Genomic DNA, 24,565 nt, shown 5'->3' with positions numbered 1-24,565 from the left:
AATAAACTGAAAATTGATCCAAACTAAATTTTATTAGCCATTCAAAAAGGTTAGTGAAAGTTCATTCCTACATGGAATCCAAAATGAGTTCACATAACCTGAAGATGCTTGTTACAAGACAGTAAAATATAGGATTTACATTTGAAAGTCTTGTCCTTAAATGCTTTCCTTCAAATGAAAGCCAGGACCCTACAATTTTGCAGGAACACCCACATCACTTTCCAGGTTTAATATTAGGAATGCAATAAACGTGTTTCTTCTTGAGAATGTAACTTTCAGGAGGTCTTGGGCTTGGTGAAGTAGGCAGAGTCTGCATCCTGTGAAAGAAACAAACTGTTAGAACTGCCATCTTGTCCTGGGGGAGATTTATAAATCTGAAGTAATCGTTTGGTGGTCACAAACATGACATTGCTTTACCCCCTGTGACTTCATTGTTTCAGAATACTGTATAGTTTTTGTTAAGTTTTAGGAGTGTTTTTTTTGTCTCAAAAGGATACGTTACAGACCTCACTGAAGCATGAGCATGTGACACTCCAATGTCTGGCCTGTTGGAACATGACCTTTCTTTGTGGCCCTCAGCTGTCACTGTCCAGCAGAGGCCAACAGACACACTGGTCAGTCAGTCAGTCAGTCAGTCAGTACCGCGGGGAAGTACTCATGCTCACTGTCATACCCCGGCTACCATCTTCTTCTCATTAGACTCAAGCAAGGTCAGTAACAGCTGAGCCCCCCAGCTGTTAAGAGACAGCTCCTCATAGTGTCTGCCACGTTCTGCTTTATTCCAAGTATTTTCAGTGCTTTGAGACGGTGAGAAACCCCCGGTCCCAGGTCTAACGAAGCAAGGTCAACCATACAGAATGCAAAAGCAAGTCCAAACCTACAGAACCAACAAATTGGTCCTATCACACGTGTGTGTGCCTTTTTATCAGAATTTGACAGGATGTGCATACATCTTAAAAATGGAAAATAATTCTGCAGTAGTGCAGGAAATGTTTTGTTAAAGGTCCTATACGCCCATGGCACACCCAAACAGGTGTTTCCACTTGTTTCTGGATTAAATCTCTCCCTATGACTGTTTGAGCATGTGGCTGATCGGCATTGCTCTGACTTTCCCTTAATGTTGCAACAACTTTACAGTACATTAAATATACTTCAAGGAGTTTTTAACTGGTTATGAAACAGTCTTGATTAAATATTGATGCCTTTATATGACCTATAGGATCAAAAGTTCTTAACCTTTTTTGTGTCAAGTAGTTGATAAATTGATAAGATGTAGTCTCAGGCCACCAGAATCAACAAAACAAAATCAACGTTCCTTGTAGGAGTTTTAGGTACGTAATTTAGCGACCCAGCATACTGTATTTCCACCCACATTATAGGAGAACATTTAAATTGCTCTCATGTCTCTACAGTAAATATGTGGCTGGAGCCAGTGGAGCCAACAGCCGGTTAGCTTAACTTAGCACAAAGACTAGAAACAGCTAGCCAGGCTCTGTCCAAAGGTAAAATCCATCTAATCCATACAAAAAATAAATAAAAAATGAAGCTTTTGGTGTTTGAACAGTGAAAAAAGGCAAGCATGAACACATCTAGACTCCCGCCAACTCATTCAGAAGAGCTATTAGGTAAAAAACATTGTGATATTTGATTTTTTTTAGCACTACACCAGGTGGACCTCCCTGACAATACAGCTGAAGCTTAGGCTGAATATGCACCGTATTTCCTAAAAGGAGAATAAACACCTACCAGACCAGCTTTGAAGTTCTGCACCCTTTTTCTGCCCAACATGTTTGTGACGGACCAGGCAAATGTGGGAGCGTACTGCCAGGCGTAGTAAAACAGGAGGAAGGGCTGTTGTGCAATCCACATTTCCTTGACACCATTGGCAATTCCCACCAGCATTAAACGCACACAGCGGCTTGTTGTCATCTTGTGTTCCTGGTTACCAGCCATGGCTACAGGCTTAGGTAATGGAGGGGAAATGGGTTACTGGAGACAAACTACTGAAATATACTTCAAGTACAGATAAAAAAACAGCTCTATAAAATACATTACCTTGTTCAGTTCCTCTGTGAAGGCATTGTGGACAATCTGTGATTGCACAGGGCCTGGACACACTGTGCTGATTAATATGTTTGGAAAGTCAGTCAGCTCAGTCCGAAGGGAATTAAAGAAACCCTGTAGAAAACACAGTAACAATCAGCAGCAGGATATACACAGGCCCAGACAGCTAATCACTTATAAAGGTATTTATTTCTCATATAAAACTACTAAAAAAGTTAATGAGCAATCCAGACAAAGGTAATGTGACTATTATAGTTGCTATGTGTATTCCCTTCACCTGAAGAGCATGTTTGCTGGCAGAGTAACCTGTTGCCAGGGGCGCCCCAGCAAGGCCAACTACGCTGCTGACAGTCACAATGCTCCCAGTGCCTTGCTGCGTCATGTAAGGCAGCACCTGCTTGGTGATGGAGACCGTACCCAGGAAGTTGAGATCCATCAAGGCCTGATACACATCAACACTGGTCTCCATGCACAGAGAGCGCTGGCTTCGGCCGCCATTGTTAATTAGGATATCAATCTGGAAAGGCATGGAAGAGTGGACAGAACCAGAGAGTAGAAAAACAGCACAATGTGAATTTCAATAAAAGAAATGTTCTTGTTGCAATGAAACTAGTGATGAAAAAGCCTTACATGTCCAAAGTGCTGGACTGCAACTTTTGTTTTTTCCTCATGCGATGTCCTCTCCAACAGATCAAGTGGAAGAACAAGAATGTCTTCAACCTGGAGGTCGGAGCACTCTTTAGGAATAAATGACGAAAAGAATTCAGCTGGTCACAACTGAGTAAGAATAAAAGTAAAAATTAAACAAACTCAGAGGAATTACTGAAACCCTTGTGCAATTTACTGTTGGTTTTAAGTTCCTGTGGCAAAGTGTTAATGTTATTACTCTATTATACTGCAGTGTTAAACAGTAGAAATTAAATTACTGTGAATTTTAAGCAAACTTTCTTTTAGCTGGGCCATACAAAGGCCTTGCAAAACAAAAAAATCTCTCACCTAAACAGCAACGTTTGACCCTATTTAGCTCATCCTCACGCCGAGCAGACAGGATTAGACGCGAGCCGCATCTTGCTAGCTGATAGGCCAGCTCCTCCCCGATACCACTGGAGGCTCCAGTGACCCACACCACCAGCCCCTTCAGCTTCTTCTCTGGTTAATGAAAACACACAACTGTCAACATTTCAATAGTGGCAAAATATGCTGTGGTCAAAGCTGAATGAATATGATTTATGTAGGGAAAATAAACAAATGTTATGCTGACCTTTATTTCATTAAACATCAACTTTTTCATTAGTTCTGGTTTCCCTATCATTATTATTGTTTTCTAATTATTGTAGGGCGTGAACTTAGTCATGTTTGAGAGCCAACTTGGATATTTTTTTAAAAATCAATGTCGTTTGCCCTGTGTGTTGTCCTTGACAATGGTGGAAACTAATATTTACATATACAGTTTTTAAGTACTTTACTTGTGTATTTTATTTTTTGCCACTTTATACCTCACTATATTTCAGAGGAAAATATTTTACCTTTTAGCTACAACAGTGAAATATTTGTTATGTATCCATCAGTATTATGGCTCAACAGATACTAGATTATTGAGGACGATATTGAGATTTGTGAGTTAAAAAAAGAATCAGAAGCCGAAAGATGTTGCTCTTTTACAAAAACACATGATGTAAACAAAGTATCTTCATACAGATCCCATAGATGTCTTTCTTATTTAATTGTGACCAAGATTCATACTTAGTGAAACATGTTTACAGTGTAGAAATCATCTTCACAGTGCTCTCAGGTGGACAAACTGTCATGATGACAATGTTTAGATTAGATATGATTCCACTTAATTGTCTTTGCATAGAGTACAAGTACTGAGAGAATGACCTTAAGTTTAGCATCTAACGATAAGTGCAAAAAGCAGTGTGGTGCAGAGTATAGTTAGTGTGTATTGGGGTAATAAATACAAAGAACAGTCCGGGGAGTTAATGATTCACTAAGATATATACAGTATAAACATGTGCACCACTTACATTAGGAAAATATATATAATAATGACAATAGTGAGCTGTTACAGCTGGAGGTATCATATGAATATGCTGTTTACACTATAGATCATATAACACTCATGAGCCATTCTGCTTTTACTTTAGTAGCCTATATATTCCTAATAATATGTATGTACTGTCTTTACTGCTTTTGCATTATACTTAAGTAAAATACGTGGATACTTTTTCCACTTCTGGTCCTTGATATGAGAACATGTAGCAGGGTCAGACTTTAAGAAAACCTCCCCACATATAAAACGTGTAGTGTGATCTTTGAAGAGCTCAGAGGACCACCATTAAACACCGTCATGGATCAAACGTTAACCAGCTAGTGACTTATTGTTATTGCGTTGTCCTACGTTAGAGGACACTGGATTCAACAGGAGACATGAGGACTCACCTGGCCTGTGTCCTAACAGACTCGCCCACAGCAGAGTGAAGTCTGCATCCGCGAAAACGAAACACAGGAAGTGAATAAGAAGATAAAGTGGGATTAAACAGCACAGCGCAGATACAATGCAACAGTCCATCTCATAAGGAGGGATGGGAAGACTTATGACTGAAGTCAAGAAGCTACGACCGCATGACCAAGCTTCAATCACAACAAACTGCAGATAACGGATATCGACGTCACTTCCGCTCTGATATTTTCAGAATTAAAGCTCAGTGATTGTCGATTTTGGGGGAAAAATTGCCATGGATGGATATAAATTAATATTAATGGTGTAAAAGATTTTTATTTTTTAAATTATTGTAACTACCTTCAGTCAGGTCAGGTTTATCTGCAAGTAGACCCTGGTGCAAAAAATATTATTTTTTAATTAAGATTAACACTCCCACAACACATATAATCATATGTCAACTGTTATTGTGCTTTCATACTTCAAATTTCCATTCCCAGTTTTTAACATGGTTTCACTATATAATGCAGGTTTATCAGACAATCAATCAAATGTATCTATACTGTATTTACTTTTAATTTCATAGGCTTCTAGTCTTCGCCTAGTCTGCCTTCGCATGAGGTTGCAGAAACTGCCCCTTTTTTTCTCTCTGTGGTGGATGTCAGCTTTTTTGCAATAATGACCTTCAACCACAACAGTTACAAAGTGTTACACAGAAACTTGTTCTCTAAAACATGGTTTCAAAATTCTCTTTCAAAACAGAGATGGAAAACCAAAATAAGCCAGGCTCATTCTTCCCGTGTTAAAATGTGCAGCAGCGCAACACAAAAAGCCTCAAGAAAGAGATGGAGCAATTTGTCCATGGCTTGTAATTCTGCAATAATGCACAGGTCAACAGAGAAATATCAGAAGCTAAAAAGGTGACCATCAGACTGGGCTCTACTAAGAGAGGTACAGATTGTTTTACAGCAGAATCCTGAGCATTGTTATCACATATGACATTGGATATAAAACATTAAATCTGTGGGTTGCCCCGGTAGCTCACCGGGTAGAGCCTGTACCACGTGTCAAGGCTGAGTCCTTACCACAGCGACCCAGGTTTGAGTCTGGCCCAAGGTCCTTTGCTCCATGTTATCCTCTCTCTCTCTCACTTACATTTTCAGTCTCTCTCTCGCTCTACTGCCATGTTAAATAAAAAGTGGAATGCCAAGAACAAACATTAAGTCTGTGAAGTATTGCTTGTCCCATACTCATCATCAGTGGACAAGAGTGTTTCTCAGCATCAAGGACATACAGACTCCTGCATTGTGTATTTGTTGTTGTAAAAGGCAGTTTATTTCTCTGATTATTGATGCCGGCCATACAGTTGGCATATGCAGCATAGGCTTGCGAAATCCTTTTTTAATCCTGAACACCAGAACAATAACATGCTCATTAATTCTACTGCCTGTTGGCATATACCATTGAGGAATCTGAGGGTTTAGCAACCAAGAGGACTTTACATTCTACATTTAAGAACATCAACTGATTCAAGTATTTTCTGCGTTGATATACTTACATATTTGTCCATATATCTTCAGCCTTGTATAGCACAGTCTTCACTGAATCCTTTGCACTTGTGACCTATGATTATTTACAATTATTTGTTTGTTATTCTTATTTTTCACATTATTATTTTAGCACAAACTTAGGAGCACATCGTATTGCATTACACTACACATATAACTTATACGTATATGACAAATATTCCTTACTGCTTTGATTGTTTGCACATGGGATTCAGTCATCCATTAAAATGACATAATAGCACAGTTTGCTGGAGATGCCAGATATAGGCTACATTCAATCCATAAAGATCTGTGGCACGATGTGCAGGCTGTATCAGATTTGGGTGCCCATGTTCCTGTGTACATGCCCTCTGTGTTGCAGGCTGAGCAGACACAACTCTTCAGGGATGATGTCATGTTTTCGAGTACGCAACCTGCAACATCCGGGTCCTGTCTTAGTGGCTCTGTGCCATTCATTCCTATGAAAGTTGCTCACTGTTACTGCGTGCAGAGCATGCGCACAGGACTCCTTCTCCAATCGAGCCGGCGGAGAGCATGCGCTTCCGAGACCTCCGCTGACCGAGCTGGCTCCCTGTCGCCCCCCGCACACATCAATGGGGTAAAATATTATAATCACACGATCACACTAGACTTTCCAAATGTTATTAGACTAAATGGATCCAATTCTGATTACAAAACAGTCATTTTGGGCGGTTTGTGACCCTGAGAAAAATATATTTACGATTTTACAGCCGCTCCTTTCTAATATATGTATATATGGGGAAAATGCTTTGTGGGCCAAAGTGCGTCATGTGATGATCCCGGAAGTTGTAATTAAAAAAGAAAAGTGTATTGAACAAATTGCACATGTCGCTCATTTTGAGAAGAAGAACCTCAATGCAAAATTCATACATTCAAACATAGCAGAGGGTTAAGTGCAGAAGGTTAGAAAAATAGACCAAAAAAATATATAAATAAACAAATACATTAATAAAATTTATAATTGTATAGACAATTTAAGAATTATTGCAGTCAGCGCAAAACTCATAGATGGAACAAGTCTCTCTCGTTTAATCCACAATATCAGTCCAAAGAGATCTGCTGCTTCAGAACACAGTAGATAATCAGGGAAATACAAAGCAAAGGTAACATTTTATTTACATAAATACAACACATAGTCTTACAGCTTTTAATGATATTTTTATTGGTACAAGATTGAGATCTATGTTATGTGCAAAATACAGTAAAAAAGCAGTCTGTATATAGAATTTGGCTGGAAAAATTCAAATAAATTTAATGAAACCCTCTCAAATATAAATTGTTAAAAAACAGTATTTGTGAGGCAAATTACCGAACTTTTTATCCAAGGTATATTCTTTTTTTTTTTTCAAAGTCATCTTTATTGCAAAAAAGATGGTTACAATTCAGATGTGACTTACAGATATATATATATCTTTTTTTTCCTTTTTTTTGGAACAATTTAAATGTACAAAACTACAAGGTATACAATAACAATCAGCACATTGGTGACATAAATAATAAATAAATCAAAGATAGAGTACAAATTAAAAAAATATATATATATATATATATATTAAAAAAATATAAAAATAAATAAAATAAATAATAATAATTAAAATAAACAAACAGGGGCTTCCGGGAAAAACTTTTCATAATGACTCAGCTAAGGTATTCACTTTGTTTGCGTTATGTTAACTAAACATCAGGCAGATTTAAAAGCCAAAAGACGCTCAGTTCCAGCGGAGAAAAGGAACGGCCAAGTCCGCTAGGTACGTGATTTTTGGCTCCATTTTCTGTTCGTGAATAAAAATTTGCATAGCAGCGAGAACAAAGTCCACTCAGGGTGACCAAGGCGTACTCCAGCCCACAAGGCTACTCCAGCATTGTATGACGTACAGGCTTTGGTGCCGGCAGCCCTCGCTCTGAAAACGAAGCCGGAAGTATGCGTATACCGCCTCCCGGCCACGCGTTAGCGCCGGGAGGGAACCCGCCCTCAGCAGCCCGAGCGCTGTTTCCCGGAGGGGCTCGCGAGGGGGGGGGCCTCGGTGCTCCTCAGAACGCTAACGGGAGCTAGCAGGCCTGTGAAGCTGTGCTAGTTGGGAGAGGGCTGGGGGCACAGACCGTTTCAGCCCTTCCCCCCCTGCCTGCCTCACCACACAAAGCTCCTGGACCTCATCCAGCTCACCTTACAGCCTGTCCTCGTTACAGAACGAGCCTTTCGATCGCCGCTGAGCAGGACTAATGTAATGCGGCCACGGGAGAGCAGGGACCTCCGCACCTGAACGCTCTTTTATATGAACTATATTGAGCTGTCAGTGACGATGCTCGTTGCCTAGCTTCAAACTGGCTACGCTAGCGTAGCTCCAACCGCCTGCCACCCCCCTCCTCCTCTCTCTGATCTCGTCGGTGTAGCTCTGTGCTGCGACCACTCAGTCCGTGTTACTGTCGCAGCTTCAGTTGCTGTCAACTGGTCTTTTGGATATTTGGTAAGTCACATGATGTTCACTCTTAAGCCGGAGAAGTGTTGGAGGGACGCGGGGCAGCTAGCTCCCCTAGCCGCGTTAGCATTCAGCGACACTACCTTAGCAAGGCCGACAGCTCTGCTCGCCTCAACATGACGCTACCATGGCAGAGAGAGAGAGAGAGGCCTGTCAAAGTTAGCTGTGAGGGACAAGGGTCAAGGCCCGCGAATAGGCAAGGCTGTTTGTTTATTTGGGTTGTGGTCTGGACTTGCTACGGAGCTAACTTTTAACGTTGATCCAACACCGAGAGCCGTCGTCAGTGAGCGGGTTTATGGTGTTAATGAGGTTAGCACAGCGGTAGCGTTCATGTTTGATCTGTCAGATCTCCTGAAATTGTTTCTTGGTGGTTGTCGAGTAACTGGTAGGTCGGGTGAGCTAACGTTAGCTCTGTTGGTATGTAACGATAGCTTCAACTAATATAACCTCCACTAGTTAGTATGGTGAAGTGTCGGAGAGATGCTGCCCAGCGGTCTATTCGCAATACGATTAATGTTAAACTTGGTCTGTTTTTAAGGGCGTTTCTGTCTGATCCACACCAGCAGTATTCCTAATATGTAGCCCAAATGTGTGCACAGGTCCACTATTTTTAGATTAGAGCAGGGGGCCTGAACTGAAGCTCCTGGATGCTAATCTGCCCACAAATGGATGTTATACGGGTTGTTATTTATATAGAAAATTATTCAGTATGTTTAGCACTAATAATTGTATATTTTTTTGGAAAAATATTGATTTTTTCCCCCCCAACATACCTTTGCATAATAACATGACTTGAAACTGAATATATCCACAGTGCTTAAATTGGCTATCTTAGGAAACACAACATTTCTGCCATATCTTGTAAATGAATTTCTTTCTTTTAATTTGTGTTTTCAGGTCTTAAGGAGGAAACAATGGGTGCATTTCTGGACAAACCAAAGATGGAAAAATACAATTCCCGTGGTGAGGGTAACCACCTGAGGTATGGGCTGAGCAGCATGCAGGGCTGGCGGGTAGAGATGGAAGATGCACACACAGCAGTAATTGGTCTGCCTCATGGTCTTGACCCCTGGTCATTCTTTGCTGTTTATGATGGGCATGCTGGCTCTCAGGTGGCCAAGTACTGCTGTGAGCACCTGCTGGAGCACATCACCAGCAACTCAGACTTCCAGACTGCTCTGCAGGAAGACGCCTCTGTGGAAAGCGTGAAGAATGGGATCCGCACTGGATTCTTGCAGATCGATGAACACATGCGAACCATCTCCGAGAAGAAGCACGGTGTGGACCGCAGTGGCTCCACTGCAGTGGGAGTGATGATTTCTCCGAGCCATATCTACTTTATCAACTGTGGCGATTCACGGGGACTCCTCAGCCGGGGCGGAGCTGTGCACTTCTTCACACAAGATCACAAACCCAGTAACCCTCTGGAGAAGGAAAGGATCCAGAATGCCGGCGGCTCAGTCATGATCCAGCGAGTTAATGGGTCCCTAGCTGTGTCTCGGGCTTTGGGAGACTTCGACTACAAGTGTGTGCACGGAAAAGGCCCAACAGAGCAGCTTGTGTCACCTGAGCCTGAAGTTTATGCAATAGAGAGATGCGAGGCAGAAGATGAATTCATTATACTAGCATGTGATGGCATCTGGGATGTCATGGCCAATGAGGAACTGTGTGACTTTGTCAGGTCAAGGCTAGAGGTGACAGATGATCTTGAAAGAGTCAGCAATGAAATTGTTGACACCTGCTTGTACAAGGTATGGTAGTCCACAAAACCTACATTGACATTTTGTTACACACTTGTCTGTTTTGGTGTCGTGGTTGATTTACACAACCTCTGTTTTTGTTCTTTATTTTCCACAGGGAAGCCGTGACAATATGAGTGTTGTGTTAATCTGCTTTCCTGGGGCCCCAAAGGTATCTCCAGAAGCAGTGAAACGGGAGGCTGAGCTGGATAAATATCTGGAGAGCAGAGTAGAAGGTAGGATTTAGTAGACCACTAAATAAAGTAGGATATTGTCTTAATAATGCTCTTTCTTTTGGTTATGGACTTTTCCTTGTTTAATGTAAACCTTGTTTTTTGCATTAGTTTTTAAATAAACAAATACTTGTTTGGCACAGCTGTGTGTAGAGCCAGGGAAACACACAAAAGTCTGAAAACAAAGCAGTTGTGTTCCTATGACTCACTTGTGTTTAGAAAGCACCTACAGTGGTCAGGGAACACAAAATTTGAAAATGGTTAAACACCACACTGAAAATAATCTAAGTATTCAAATGTTATTGCAATATATGTGATTTATAAATAACTACAGAGGGTTTTTCAATATCTAATACATTTTAATTGAACCACACATAACATCTTAGAGTCCGACTGAGTTTGATTCAACACATACAACAACACACAAAAAAAGCCACACAAAACAACATATCCCTAAAACGTTGTAAATAGTAACACTGCAATTTACCATTTCTTCCTCTCACACACAACAACAATAGCCTATAATCCTATTTTTATCTAAGCGTACACAATATGAAATGCACAACAAACTACTTGTCTAGCATCCTTAGACCCTTGACTCAGAGAGAAAAAGCAATATCAATAATAGTAATGGTGTCCCTTCAGGATTGATCTACCCTACTAACTTCTATGCTTTAATTTAAACATGATAATATTGACCTGTCAGTTATTTCTGTACCACACATCGTTGTACACATAGATACACATTTTTCCAACATTTTAATTGCGTTATATCAATCACATTGTTTTTAGAAACACATTCTTGTCAAACACTTTAAGACTGTCGTTTTGTTTTCAAACAGAGATCCTCAAAAAGCAAGGGGATGAAGGTGTCCCAGACTTGGTCCATGTTATGCGGACGTTAGCATCTGAGGCCATCCCTAACCTCCCCCCTGGAGGAGAGCTGGCAAGCAAGTGAGTGAGCTTTGTGATTAGAATTGATGACAACCTCATAATCAGTGAAACGATTTTCTTTCTGAGAGTGATTGACAGTTTAATCACTCAGTCTCTTTTTATATCATTATTATTATTATTATTATTATTATTTCCATTTTGTAACATCTAACATTTTCATACTTTTACTTCCCTTCAGACGAAGTGTTATTGAAGCGGTCTACAACAAACTCAACCCCTACCGAAGTGATGACACAGTAAGTATCACAGCTTGTCTTTTTACTCCCTGTAGGTGTGCTTGGCTTGGAGTATGGTTTTTGACGTGTGACCAGCAAATTCTAACCAATTTTACGCATGTCGTTGGTATTCAACAAGTTGGAACAAGGAAATATTCTTGTTGCCAAGTGAATTTTTCTTAAAATGCAGTGAGAAAACATGGTACTGATCGACTCTACAATGACACAGTGACCTTTCCGGTGTGTCTTTTTTGTCCTCTGTTCAATTTATGTGAATCAAAAAAAGAGAGAAAATGCATAAAAGTACCATTATATTGTAACACTACAATTTACCTATATGGCTGACACTGGCAAAACATGGTCTGATTGTTTCCTTTAAATACTCCTAGTAAAACATCAATTGCACAAGCTTTAATTTTGACAGAGGACCACAATTGGATTGCAGGTCCTTTGCCAAAAAGTCTCTGTTTCGTACCACATGAGCTGATTTCACTAAGTAGTATTCCTTAAATCAAATAGGAGAGCAAATAAGTGAAAATGTTTGGTATTTGTGTGGATGGAATAAAAACCTACATTCTCTCACATACTGGTTTAAAAGAAACTTTGCTCCTTTGCATACAAACAGACCTCAAAGCTGTTGCCCTCGTCCACTCAAATATTGTGCTTTTCAATTTTCAGCAGATAAGCTCACTGCGTCGGCTACATTTTAATTGTGCATGTCATCTTGTCCTTCACAGTGAAAATTGGCACGTTGTTTCATTATTTCTAGTTTGTATAAAGATGGACTCCAAAAATTACTTTCACACATTGAATTATCTCAAAAATTAGGGTACCTTCAGAAACGCCTGGTCTCTTGACTTCCTCCTTAATATGTGGTGCAGCCTGAATATAAAATTTGCCCCCAGACTACAAAAGAATTCCAGTGGAGAAAGTGAAATTAGGTTCTTACAAATGCTTGCAGATGTATTTAAAGTATTTAAAGATAGAATACCATATCTATCTAAAAGTCACCTTTGACAGAATTTGCACTTTCAGGTCTCCTAAGATACAATTTTGCACATCTCGACATTGTCCACTTGTTTGCCGATTTGTTCCAGCTTGGTGATGCAAGAGAGAAGCTGTGAACAGTTTTAGGTTATTACAATAATTCTTAAAAGAATTCAAGTTTTAGCTTTGACATGGCCACCCAGGGATTTAAACCTCCTTGTTCTGAAGCCAATCCAGTATCGATTCTGCTATATGTGTCCAACACTATACCATTGCACAGTATATCACAGTTAAAAATGTGATACGAACTCATGAAGGTAAAAAACAGATTTGCATATCAACTTAATTTATTTAATTGTGCCTATTCATTTCCTGCTGTTTGTTTTTATTCATTCTTTGTTAAAGTTTTGTGCGATCTACACACATCACACCAAGAACAATAAGTATAACAATAACTATAAATATATCTTTTTAAGTCAAGTGAGTCCACACCACAACTATAAAGACGACAGGCGTGAACCATATCATTGTGATCACTTTCAGAGCGATTTTACGAATTATATTTTGGTATACATTATTAAACGCGTATGTAATGTAATTTAAGGCTGCAAATCACACACAAAACATCATTTTACATATTTACACATATATTTTGAGACATACTGACAGTCTTTTGCGCTGATGGGGTCTCTGAAGCCTAACTTAATGAACCAAGGATGCGTGCAATTGGTCGACTAGTCGTTTGTTTCTACCCTTGCTATTTGCTTAAAGAAAAATACTAGTCTGTTTAATTAAATATTAGTAATACTTTATGTAGGCCTTCATTATAGAAAGCTGGTTAACTGTTACATCTAAGATGTTACACAGACACAACTGCTTCTGCAACCATTCACTGCAAAATACAAATACAAATGAGGTTGTATCAGAAGTACACTGGCACATAACCACATTCAGCACGGTGGACATGTAAGGAGAGTAGACTGCTGGCACTAGGACTGCTAACGTTAGCCACCATCAGCAAAACAAGATTTAATTGTTCACCGTCCCAACCCGCTGACGCTGTGATCCCGCTCAGGTTATTATTAACTATCTATGCAACGTTTTCAAATGGCTGTTAAATACGGACTATATTTTTCCAGACATTGTTCAACCTTATCGAAGACGTCGTGCTCAATTCTGGCTATTTTTTCGAGTTTATTCTTACTTTTAGTAAAACTAGTCGACTGTTCTGAATTTAAATTTCTGTTTAAGTGACAGAAATTAGTCGCCAGGAACGTCTCTACCGTGAACCCACATCCTAAGCCGCGCGGCGCATTAGGTCCACTGTTTACACAACATTATCATTCATCAATGTAGATGCTCACATCATTATTGTTACAGTTAGCGTTGTCGGTGTGGACTGCCCTTTACACCCCTAGTGCCCAAACATTCTGCTAGTATTTGATCTTTCCCACCAGAATCTCCTTATGTATATGTCTGTATCACCACTTGGTGTTGGGACCATGGTGATAGCATGTAGCATTATAACTGAAGAGTTCTGTTCTCTTCATTAGATACTTACATTAGATCACAAACTCCTTTTGTCTTTTTCTCATTCTTCACGTGCTTTCTTTTCAAACATTCTGATATACAGCCCTTTGTTGTTGTTGTTGTTGTACCTCTAGTTATCCTAGTAGTCCTACTTATCATTGTGTGGTTGACAATCACCTTTATGAAGTAAATGCATTTTTTTATTTATTTTGGGCCATTTTAAACTCAGGTCAAATATTTCAGTATGGCTGTGTAATTAATTACATTATTTAGAAAATGTGTGTGTCTTTTTTAACAGGGTATATGTCATACCGGTGTGTTTTGTCACTGGTTAGTGTTTTGTAAAAGCACACAATGTAACTAAAATCTCTATAAGAAAGGATGTCAGATGTAGTCGTGAACACACTGCATACAGTGGTAGGTGGCAATGTCTCTTTGTCTTGCCATGTGTGTAATCTGTGACTAACCTTGGAGAGTCTGTAGTCGGTATTTTGCATTTCCTCTGTGAGGGTAGTGGCTGTGCTTGCACCAGAAATAATAACTATTCACCACAGCTGCCAGTACAGTTTCCTTAAATTCAGATGGGCCGTCTTTTTGAAGTTGTGGTCCACATCAAATAAGTGTCAATAATGGAACAAAGACTACTATACCTCAATCGGCGTTTTCTGACATTGAAATTTTAAATAAGTGGTTTGAGACATCCCTTACTGCTTTTATGTAACCAAACAAAACTCTGTAGACATCATCTCCAGATAGTTGTTGGCAGTTTTGTTTGTATTAAGGTAAAACATTCATCAGAAGGCCTTATTAATAATATCTACAATTCCTCTCCATAAAACTCACGGCCGTGTAAAGACAAATAATTAAAAAAAAATTTTAACAAATCAAAAATATTTGTTAAAATAATACACAAACAATAGATTTTATCTGTAAAGAAATGCATAGATAAAGTGTTACTTTTGTTAAATCAACTTGACATTAACTTTAGTAAGGACTTATACTACTTTATCCATATACTAGTAGTTTGGTATACAGGATTAAAATTAGACTTTTTTTTGTAAACAAAAATGAATAATTTCTAAACTTTTAGTTTAGTTTTTATATTTTTAAATGTAAATAGTAAAAGTACAAAAACAGAATGCAGGCAAACATTCAGGTGTTTTTGTTGTGCACAATATTTGTTCCTATTTTAAACTGTAGTGACTATTTGCAGACATCTCACTCATTGTAACAAGGTAATGTCAAGGCATGCAGACACTAGTTCTTTACCCAGATCAAAACCTTCAATATCCAAAACTTGTATTCATCCAAATAACACCGCTGCCAAGTGCACACTCAACATACAACCTGAACATTTTGTTACCGAGATGCTCGGTGTATGTATGCATGTTGACTATTTTTTGTGAGTTACTTGCCGTAAATACTGGTTAAAGATTACGTTATTGATATGAGTGTATGATATAAGTTTGAGAACTCCTGACACAATCAGAACATTTTACGAGACACAGTGATGTTATATTCATTAGTGTTTGTGTGTTGTGTTAATCCAGGTGTCTATGTCAGTTGCACCAGTGCACTAAGATTATTTTTCACATTCACTACACTGCCGATATTGATCCATTCAAATATACCCTGGATCAGACCTGATATCGATCCTTAGGATTGGCTATCAAACATGATCGTCGGCGATGTATCCTGCAAGTAGTGCTAAAATGAAACTGCAGTTACAACAGATATAAGAATAATGTCAGTCAGTGTGAGAATATTCTTCAGCTCTTAGCATGCAGGTATTGAACTATTAATAAATTCGTATATTTTCACATTTAAGGCTTCAACCCAGTGGATGGTCGATGCCAGGTTAATGTCTAAACTTGTGAAAGGTGGCAAATTACACAATGTTTGTCAAGAGTTTTCAAACATTGCCACTTCCACAAACCTAAAACAACCCCAAACCTGAAGTAGAGGAGGCCTTAGATAGATTAAAACAAGTATGCATAAAGTAGCATACAAGTCTCCTGTATTGGTTGGTATTTTATGTTACACATGTATTTTAGAGACTGATTCCAGTTCTGTGACTTGCACATTTTTGTTTTCATCCACGTTTGGTTGTGAATATAGCTATATGAACATATAGCTGGCATGTGTCTTGGGGTCTGCTTTTTGAACAAGTCATATCCTGAGCCAAATCAGTCGCATATGGGCATTGACGGCATATAGTCAATCACATATGTATACATAAATACATTCAACCGGCGTCTGTTTTATGGAACCATTGGCAATTAGTTTGTGTAATCCTCGGACCAATTATTGTATCGTAATTTAAATAGTTTAGAGCTTTCATATAGTGACAAGTTGCATGTTTCTCAGTTAAAGTGTTAAACTTGAATCAACATCGACCAAATATTTATTGTGCAATTATTGATTATTTGCAGAACTTTTACTGTTATTCTTACTGAGACAGAACATTTATATTCTTACAAGCATACTGTAGTAGATCATATGCAGTGATCAAAAGATTTGGTTTAACGATATCAATCTTGTTACTTGTGGTTTGCTGTTTGGCTGAAAGGGTGCTAAAATCATCACTACACTTACCTGAACTGTATGGTCTGTTATCATGTTTGAAAACATTTATTTTACTGTAAATTTGAAACAAATAGCAGCTACAGATAATACTTGGTATGTGTTCAGTAAATGATGATACCTGACAAGGTGGCCTTATAAACCTGAATTACACTTACAATCTATGCGGATGGTATATAGTGGTGTTGGGTAGTCAACTGTAGTCAATTAATGCAGCTTTCATTAAAAAAAAAAGTACATTATATATAATATGTCACTTTGTAAAAGTATTTACAGTAGCATCAAAGATGTTGAGGGAAATTATGGTGTTGATATCGCCATCAACTCCTGGATGATTTTTATTATGTGTCAGTTTGTGTCCTACATGCTTAAACCTGTCCAGTTCTTGATAGAGATCTGGTGCATGTAGAGTCTGAAGGGTTTTTCCTCCCTCTTCTCTCTTATCAAGGACTCTGCGTCCACAGACGACATGTGGTAACACAACCTCCTACCACTAACACAGCATAGAGTTTACAAACCACCATCCTCTCAAGATCCACAGCAGCTCAGCTCAGCAGTCTGTCTCTCCGTCACTCTGAGCTTTTGGTTTCTAAGAAGGGAATTTCATGGGAGGAGGAGGAAGAGGAGGAGGAGGAGGAAGAGGAGGAGTTGCATGCACACAAACCTGGAATAGTGCAGCACCAGTCCACTCTGGAGTTCAGGATCCCTAACGTCTTGTCTCCCCTTTTTGTTCAACCACCCTAATATTCTCCTCTAAAGTAATCCATAACAAGTCCACAAGGTCTTCTTTCTTTTTGTTAATCAGCTTAAGTAGTAAGGTTTTTTGCTGTAATTAATTTGATTCACATTTCCTTGTGTGTGTTTGTATATTTCTGTTTTTGTGAAGTGCAATTGTCCTGTACAAACAGCCTGTATTTAATGCAGCTTGATTTTAAGTTAAAAAATGAAAGAAATGAAAAAGAGAACCTTTTATGCACTATCTGCCTTTTCCTGCTCTTCTGGAATTGTAACAAATGTCTATTCAGTGAATATTTCTGCTTGTCCTCCAGGCACAATGTCTCTGCGCTTTTACTTTTCTTTTCTTTTCTTTTTTTTTTTTCAGTTAGTCTATTCTCCTTTAAGAAACGGGTAAATTGTATAGTTGACAGCACAGTAAGCTCTCTATATCAAACCATTTAAATCCTAATTATTTTTTTCCCTGTGCTTTTTTTATTGTATTTTATTTTTGTAAGCGGTTTTCTGTACATGCTCAAATAATAATGGCAATGGCAAAGGTGTTTCTCAGTCATTTTGGAAGTGTGAAAAATATTTTTCTTTTTTTTTTTTTTTTCATTTCTTCGAGGCATCCGATGAAAAAAATACCCCTGTTAACACGTTTGTCTGTGCGAATAGATACTTGCAAGCGTGCGTGGGTGCTTGTGTGTATGTATGTGCGCACGTGTGTTAGTGTAAAGGCAGATCTGTATGTGCAACTCTAATTTAAATTTTTCTAAGGTGGTTTAAACAACAGACCAAGCTGGAGTTTAAGGGATTTGCTTTCCCAATGCGTACCCATTGTCTGCCCCCTTTCTTTTTTCAGCCAGTGTTCCATATCAACCCAACATAGGCGTTCACTACTTTTTATTCCAAAAAGCTTTGGATAACAGAGTTTACATGCTGTTACGCTATTTGAACAACTTCAAGCTATATATCAGAACTATACTGTAACCTGAGATGACACAAGTAGTTCAATTGACCCATAGTGTGCAATGGTTTGCAGCTAGTCAGGTCTTGACTAGTTTACACATTTATTGTGTCATATTTAAATATCAGTGTCTAAACGTACATTGTTACCAGTGCCCACTGTGGGTGCCATATGATTTATAATCACTTGTTTCAGCTTTATTACAGCCTATGCCAAGTTTTGCTTTTCATGAGATTCAGTTTTTGTATGTGGTACAGATAGATTTTTTTAGCTTCTACCTTTAACATCTGATAATTTGACTGATGAACCGTTTAAGCACTGACTATTTTAAAAGAAAATCACCCATTATCAGTCTGATGATAGAAGAAACTGTTGACTGTAAAACTTACAAGGCTGTTTTGTTTCACACGGTCTTTTATTTGGACATTAAATCTAAGAACAATTTGGCTAACTGTAATGAGTGCTCATGGTTGTATAGCACCTTTTTATTGCCATCAGTCTTTCTCTGCTTAAAACCCTCCCCCACCCCACCATAAGCCAGGGCACAATACGATTTGCTGCTGAAGAGTTGATGGTCTGTGGGTTGATTTAAAACAATAAAAATAAAAATCAGTTAGTTTCCCCCTCTGAAAAGATCAATAGTCACTGACTAAATTTGTATTTAACACACACAGTAGATATATTTCTTGAAGAGAAATGGTTTTATTTCAAATTTATTTTCGCTATTTTTTTTGTCTGAAATTGCATTGTTGGAAATTTATGTATGTATATATTTTTGACTTCAACTTTCAAGGAATAAATCATGTCGCTTGAGTTAGTATTTTGCCATGGACAAAATGTGATTCTGGTTTGTCTTGAGATGGTTAGTTGAATTTGTGTTTGTTTTGGCAAACAAAGGTTTCCCTCTATACTTTGGTGTCCCTCTGATTAACACTGAAGATTTGAACAGGTTAATTTATATAATATACAATAAATATGGACTAAATTTGTAATTCTTCATTTCTCAAAATGACAATCCTAACTATTTCACTGCATTTAGGTTGGTGGTGGGTAGCAAATTATTAAATCTTTAACATAACAAAGACTTTAACTTAACTAAACCTAAATTAGCTGCTCTCTAATATGCTTTTGTGTCAAAATTTGTATCAAATTGTGTAATTGAAAAGTCTATATCACAAGAAGCAACAATATAAAGGGAGAACCTACCTGCAAAAGTTAAAATGTTAAGTTGTTAGAGTGAGTTTTGAAAGACTTTTATTGTTAGCTTTTAAAGGTATTCTGTGGAGTTTCTGACCACTGGTGGTGCTGTAGAGAAATGTTTTAACGACTGCGTCCACACTGTACTAGCTTGAAAACAAGGATGAACATACAGGACAAAAACAAGAGGTGATGTGAATCACACTTCTGCTGACGTTGCAGAACAGTAATGTGTATGTCAGCAATTGCTGTCCTGGTAACATGGCATAAAAAGTGAACCGGTAAAGAACGATAAGACCGCAAGCTGACATGTTTGTAAGGTCTTAAAGATAGATAGAAGATTAAAGATGTGTTTACAGTGAAAACTCCATAGGGTAAACAGTCGCCCTAGAAATGACATGAATAACAACATCTCATAACTCCGTAGATTTCCTGTGTTGACTCAATACAGTTAACATGTCAAGTAGGGAAATTTATTTTGTTGTGAGTTTTTGCATGAAAATGCGTTTTATTGAATATTCCTTCCTATCAAAAAGCTCAATTGCAACAAACAGCAGTACATAGAAACATAATGTAATTTACATCTTTTTGGTTTAAAATTACATTACTGTATTTATACCACAATACTAACTAATATTTGTATACCTACTAATGAAAACCCTTCACATGAGTTTATTTGGTTTGCTCAAAAATGCCTTTTTTTTCCTTTAGTTTTTATTTCAACTGTACTGTAAGCTGTTTAATTTTGCGCTGCATTGCTTGTATACATTATGTAAGTGCACTAAATGGCTCTTTTATCAAACAGTTTTCCGCTTGCGGCTGCTTGTTGCAGACATGGTAGGTGTTGAGGACTCTTAAAGCAACATTTCCTTCAAGCTTAATAAGGAACAAACAATATTTCTTTGCATCTCGAGTTAATTGATATGCCCTCCTCCCTGGACTGTCTTGCATTGCCACAGAAATTAAAACAATTCAGGATGTGGTCCTTAAATGATGCTGGTTATTTACCCATTTCAATAAGCAACTTTATTCCACTGAAGGAAAACTATAGAAATTAGCTTTGTACTACTCAAAATTGCTGTAGCTGGAATGTTAGCAGATATTAACAGTGGCTTGGATGTGGTTTGTGACATCTGGGTGTTTCACCTAATTATGTAAAAAAGAAACCTTTATCCCTCTTAGTCCCCCATCCCCAAACAGAACCTGACCCCAAGCATCTATTCTTCTTGTTTTAATTTTCAAGAACTGAAATACCTCATAACATTTATAGGAAGTGTTTTTGTCTCGTGTAATGTAGATCCAAACTGTTCACATAGCAGTTCATGTGTGGAGACTTAAATGAAAGCAGTTTTCTTGTGGCTCTCCCCTAGAACTTATGATTTTAACACTGATCTATTTGAGTGGGATAAGCCTGTGCTAATGTACAGTATTTGACTGAATTGTGCTGATGTTGAGAAAACAAGTAATGATTTAAGTGGCTACTGCAAATGACAACTTATTTCTAGTGACTAGGAACACTATTGGCCTTGTCGTATAAGCTGACCCCCTCACCACCTCTCAAACGATGCCCTCAAATGCTCACCTGTGTTATTTTCACCAATTTGTCCACTTATGTGATGCTCACTTAGCTCAAATCTAGAATTGTATCGAGAGTTCAGGGTTTTAGAAATGTGAGATGTGGGACTAAATGACAATAGTCATATGCACTGATCATCTGTATAATCAGCTTTTTTTCCAGAAAATTGTTATTGTAGAAAAAAAAGATTATAAAGCTATTTACAGAGTTACCTTTGGTTGCCTGGAATGCATCCTGTATATTCTTGTACGGAGGACTACCTGGCAGAAGTTGAAGAGATTTTAAATGCTTGCGCCCTCTTGTACATATTGTTGTACCTCGGTTGTGGCGTTTACTGAGTGACCCTTAGCAGTGGTGGTTTATTTGTCCCCTCACAGGACGACCTGAGCCTCACTTTGCTGAGCTTTTTCAGCTCATAAATAAGCTCACCGATTTGCCTTACCCAGTCTCATGTTGCCCCCCTAAAGTACTTGTTCAACTAAACACTATGAGGAGTGATGCTGCTGACATTACACTCTTATAGATTAAAAACTGTCCCCATGTTAGGGTACTTAAGCTATCAACAAAGTGACTTTGTCCTGGTTGTCACAAGGTACAACTTTTCAACCATCGCTTGTTTGTATGCTTTTTTGTTTTGTTTGTTTTTTTCATGCTACTTCATTGAATCTCAGTCTTGAAAGCTTATTTAATTTTTCACTGCAGATGATGTCATACTTTTAACAAATGCAAGTGTTTTAACATGGTAACCTCGTAAGCATTCAAAATGTGCATACATACATTCATGTCTGCTATATTTATGGTTACATTCAAGAATAGCTTTAGAGTGCTGTAGATATTGTCAATGTTGATTCAAATGCTTCTCAGAGGCCTCTGTGAGTGATTTTACAAAGTTCAATAACTGTATATTTTGTATTATGTTCTAGCTCTAAAGGAATGGCAGAAAAAAAAAGAAAATGTTTAAAAAAGCTTTGTTCCCTGAACTAAATTGTACTATTTGTGTTGTCGATTGAACAAATTGCATTCCTTGCTTGTGAATTGATGCATTTCTCTTCCTGCCCCTTAAATTTTCTCCCCTTCTTTCCCTCCTTTCTTTCATTTTTTAGCCTTTGAAGTTTGAATAAAATTTCTAGTTTGCAGAATGTATTACTAAATAAATGGGTTGTCATCTTGTACCTCTCATTTCATCACTTTTTTTATATATCTGTTTTGGCCGGTTGCACAAGTGAAACTTTCTACGATTGTAAAGAAAAAAGACTTAAATACATAAATACCGATTTTATAACGAAAGCTACATTACGTAAGTAAAAAAAAAAAAACATCCTGCCACTTGAACATGCATTACAGCCAATTTCAGACTCATGTATAGATGGAGTAAATTGGTGTGTAGATCAGCTGCAGAGTGAATTACGCAGATTGCCATGCAGCACAGGCTTTTTATGCGTCACACAAGTCCAGACACATCTTATTCATAATTCCTCTTGTTATCTGGCAAAGTCACAACACAGAATCTGCACAAAGTGACTGTATCTCTCCTGGCTCCTCCAGTAGCTTGGCATATTAAGTTGGGTTTTTTTTAGGTTAAAGAATTGACTTTCATAATTACCATTACATTCGAGTCACAGAGCTAACAAAGCATCTGATTTTACAAACAAACCAAAAACACAGCTGTTCATCTAACAGCACTAACAGCTGTTTGGAAGGTATCTCCAGAATCCTTAAAGACACGTCTAACATCTGGTTGGGCCTCTTTTTCCTAATGCAAAGATGGTAGCCATTGCACCTGAACCAAAATGTAAAGACTATATTGCGTGCAGGTTTTATCGGTATATAGTCTACATTTATACAGTATAATGCTGTCATATTGGGCTAGTGCCAGCCGCAGAAATGGGTTAAAAATATTTTTTATCATGCAGTGGGTAGAATATTTTCTCATCCAGATGTTAGAAGAGTCGTTAAGGATTCTGGAAATACTTTCATTACAGCTGTAAGTGGTCTTAAATGAACTACTGGGTTTTACCAACAATCGCTGGGTAATCATTTTTTGAAAAATCAAATGTAATGCTAACACATGAGAGGCACTAACAGGGGGCTATCATCATGTTACACATTCAATCTCAGTGTGTGACTTAATGCTCCAGCCTGTGTTTGATAATCAGCAAGCCCTTTTGGTCGCCGCCTGTTTCAAGCCCCATGAGCTTTCTAAAGCGCAGAGGTGTTGTTGACTTATCTGGGTATCAGAGTCGTGTTTGTCTGCCTGCCTGCCTTTTTCTGTCAGTGTGTGGGGAGTGCACGTAAGGGGCTTGAGCTCAGAGGATGGGTCAGGGCAGTCCACGGCCACTGGGATTAAGAACCGTGGGAGGGATTACTTTAAATGTCAACATAATGTCATGAGCTGTGTTAGAAGGTCAAACGTTCAAACGGTGCTCAGTGGCGAGCAGTTAATAGATCAGGTACAATTTGGATTGTTGTGGCTCCTGTGATGAATTGACTAGCATGTTAAAACAAGCTATTTTTGGAGATGTTTTTGGGTTTTGTTCAAAGATGCTGAAGCCAGGCCAGATTTATCATGCAGTTTGAGGTTTGTTCTGTCACTCCAACGACTGTTATTGTTGCTTAATTACATCTAAGTGTGTGTTTTACAGATTACTTTCTCTCAATGAGGTGTCTGTTATTAAATATAGAGCTAAACGCCTCCCATGCTATAGCTTTTCTCTTTTTACTCAATTTCCGGCTGATCGATGCAAAAACAGCATCCTAATGAGGCAGCCAGCTAGCCAGAGGGGGGCAGTGTTAATAGCTGAGACAGATTAGAAACACCAGCTGTAGCATTCACACTCAGACAAATAGTCCTCTGAAAGTTAATTGATGGAAACAGTCAGTGTCTATTTATTAAGTAGATGATGATGACAGCTTTTAGTTGCATGAAATAACAGCATTTAATGCTCTTGACTTTTAAGGTGTTAAGTCATCCTGAATATTGTGGCAAATTTATCATCCACGTGTTAGCTGTTAATGGTCATTGCCACTGTGTTGTTGCACTTTTAGCTTTTTGGTATTAAATGGAAACGTTTTCTGAAAAAGAAACAACGCCATGACACACAAAAAAAACCCCCACAACTCTTATCTAAAACAAATGTGTGTTTTTTGAAGCACGTACATATATCCCCTTTGAGCCTTTTGCATGTTAGAACTGAACAAAATGTGACTCATTAGATCCCGGGCCACCTGTGCACCCCTAATGAATCAGGCTGCCCTTATATTCCTCCACCCCCCCCCCCCCCCCAAAAAAAAAAA

The 24,565-nt window shown here is 38.4% G+C and overlaps 2 protein-coding genes across 6 annotated transcripts in view; one reads left to right on the top strand and one right to left on the bottom strand.

The window, feature by feature from the left end:
• Window positions 1–13: 13 nt before the first annotated feature.
• Window positions 14–4,757, bottom strand: dhrs7 (dehydrogenase/reductase (SDR family) member 7). The gene is made up of 7 exons (XM_035673876.1): window positions 4,507–4,757; window positions 3,061–3,213; window positions 2,695–2,801; window positions 2,342–2,581; window positions 2,056–2,178; window positions 1,747–1,962; window positions 14–317 (listed from the first exon to the last, which is right to left on the bottom strand). Exons 1-7 carry the CDS (start codon window positions 4,634–4,636, stop codon window positions 276–278), a joined length of 1,011 nt encoding a protein of 336 aa, XP_035529769.1. The 5' UTR covers window positions 4,637–4,757; the 3' UTR covers window positions 14–275.
• Window positions 4,758–6,559: 1,802 nt separating this feature from the next.
• ppm1aa (protein phosphatase, Mg2+/Mn2+ dependent, 1Aa) overlaps window positions 6,560–24,565 on the top strand; it is a 22,807-nt gene continuing 4,801 nt past the window's right edge. For 2 of the 5 annotated variants that reach the window (XM_035673871.1, XM_035673875.1), the window contains exons 1-5: window positions 8,423–8,561; window positions 9,471–10,324; window positions 10,431–10,548; window positions 11,388–11,499; window positions 11,678–11,735. In XM_035673871.1, the coding sequence (XP_035529764.1) occupies window positions 9,488–10,324; window positions 10,431–10,548; window positions 11,388–11,499; window positions 11,678–11,735 (1,125 nt within the window). In that variant the 5' untranslated portion in view covers window positions 8,423–8,561; window positions 9,471–9,487. Of the gene's footprint in view, window positions 6,674–8,422; window positions 8,562–8,738; window positions 8,883–9,470; window positions 10,325–10,430; window positions 10,549–11,387; window positions 11,500–11,677; window positions 11,736–17,262; window positions 22,444–24,565 lie in introns of those variants that run through there. The other 3 variants (XM_035673874.1, XM_035673873.1, XM_035673872.1) reach the window with 3 other exon arrangements.

This window comes from Morone saxatilis, unplaced genomic scaffold (genome assembly GCF_004916995.1).
Source record: "Morone saxatilis isolate NCDOM2014 unplaced genomic scaffold, NCSU_SB_2.0 Contig3, whole genome shotgun sequence".
Classification (NCBI taxonomy): domain Eukaryota; kingdom Metazoa; phylum Chordata; class Actinopteri; family Moronidae; genus Morone; species Morone saxatilis.
The sequence above is the reverse complement of the archived record's forward strand: the minus strand, read 5'-3'. Positions and strand labels throughout refer to the sequence as shown.

Excerpts from the sequence above, each read along its gene's own strand:
- dhrs7 (XM_035673876.1), bottom strand. The coding sequence starts at position 4,636 with ATGGACTGTTGCATTGTATCTGCGCTGTGCTGTTTAATCCCACTTTAT. Across the intron at positions 2,802-3,060 it reads GGTCAAACGTTGCTGTTTAG|AGTGCTCCGACCTCCAGGTT; the intron begins GTGAGAGATTTT and ends TTATTCCTAAAG. Across the intron at positions 1,963-2,055 it reads TCACAGAGGAACTGAACAAG|CCTGTAGCCATGGCTGGTAA; the intron begins GTAATGTATTTT and ends CCATTACCTAAG.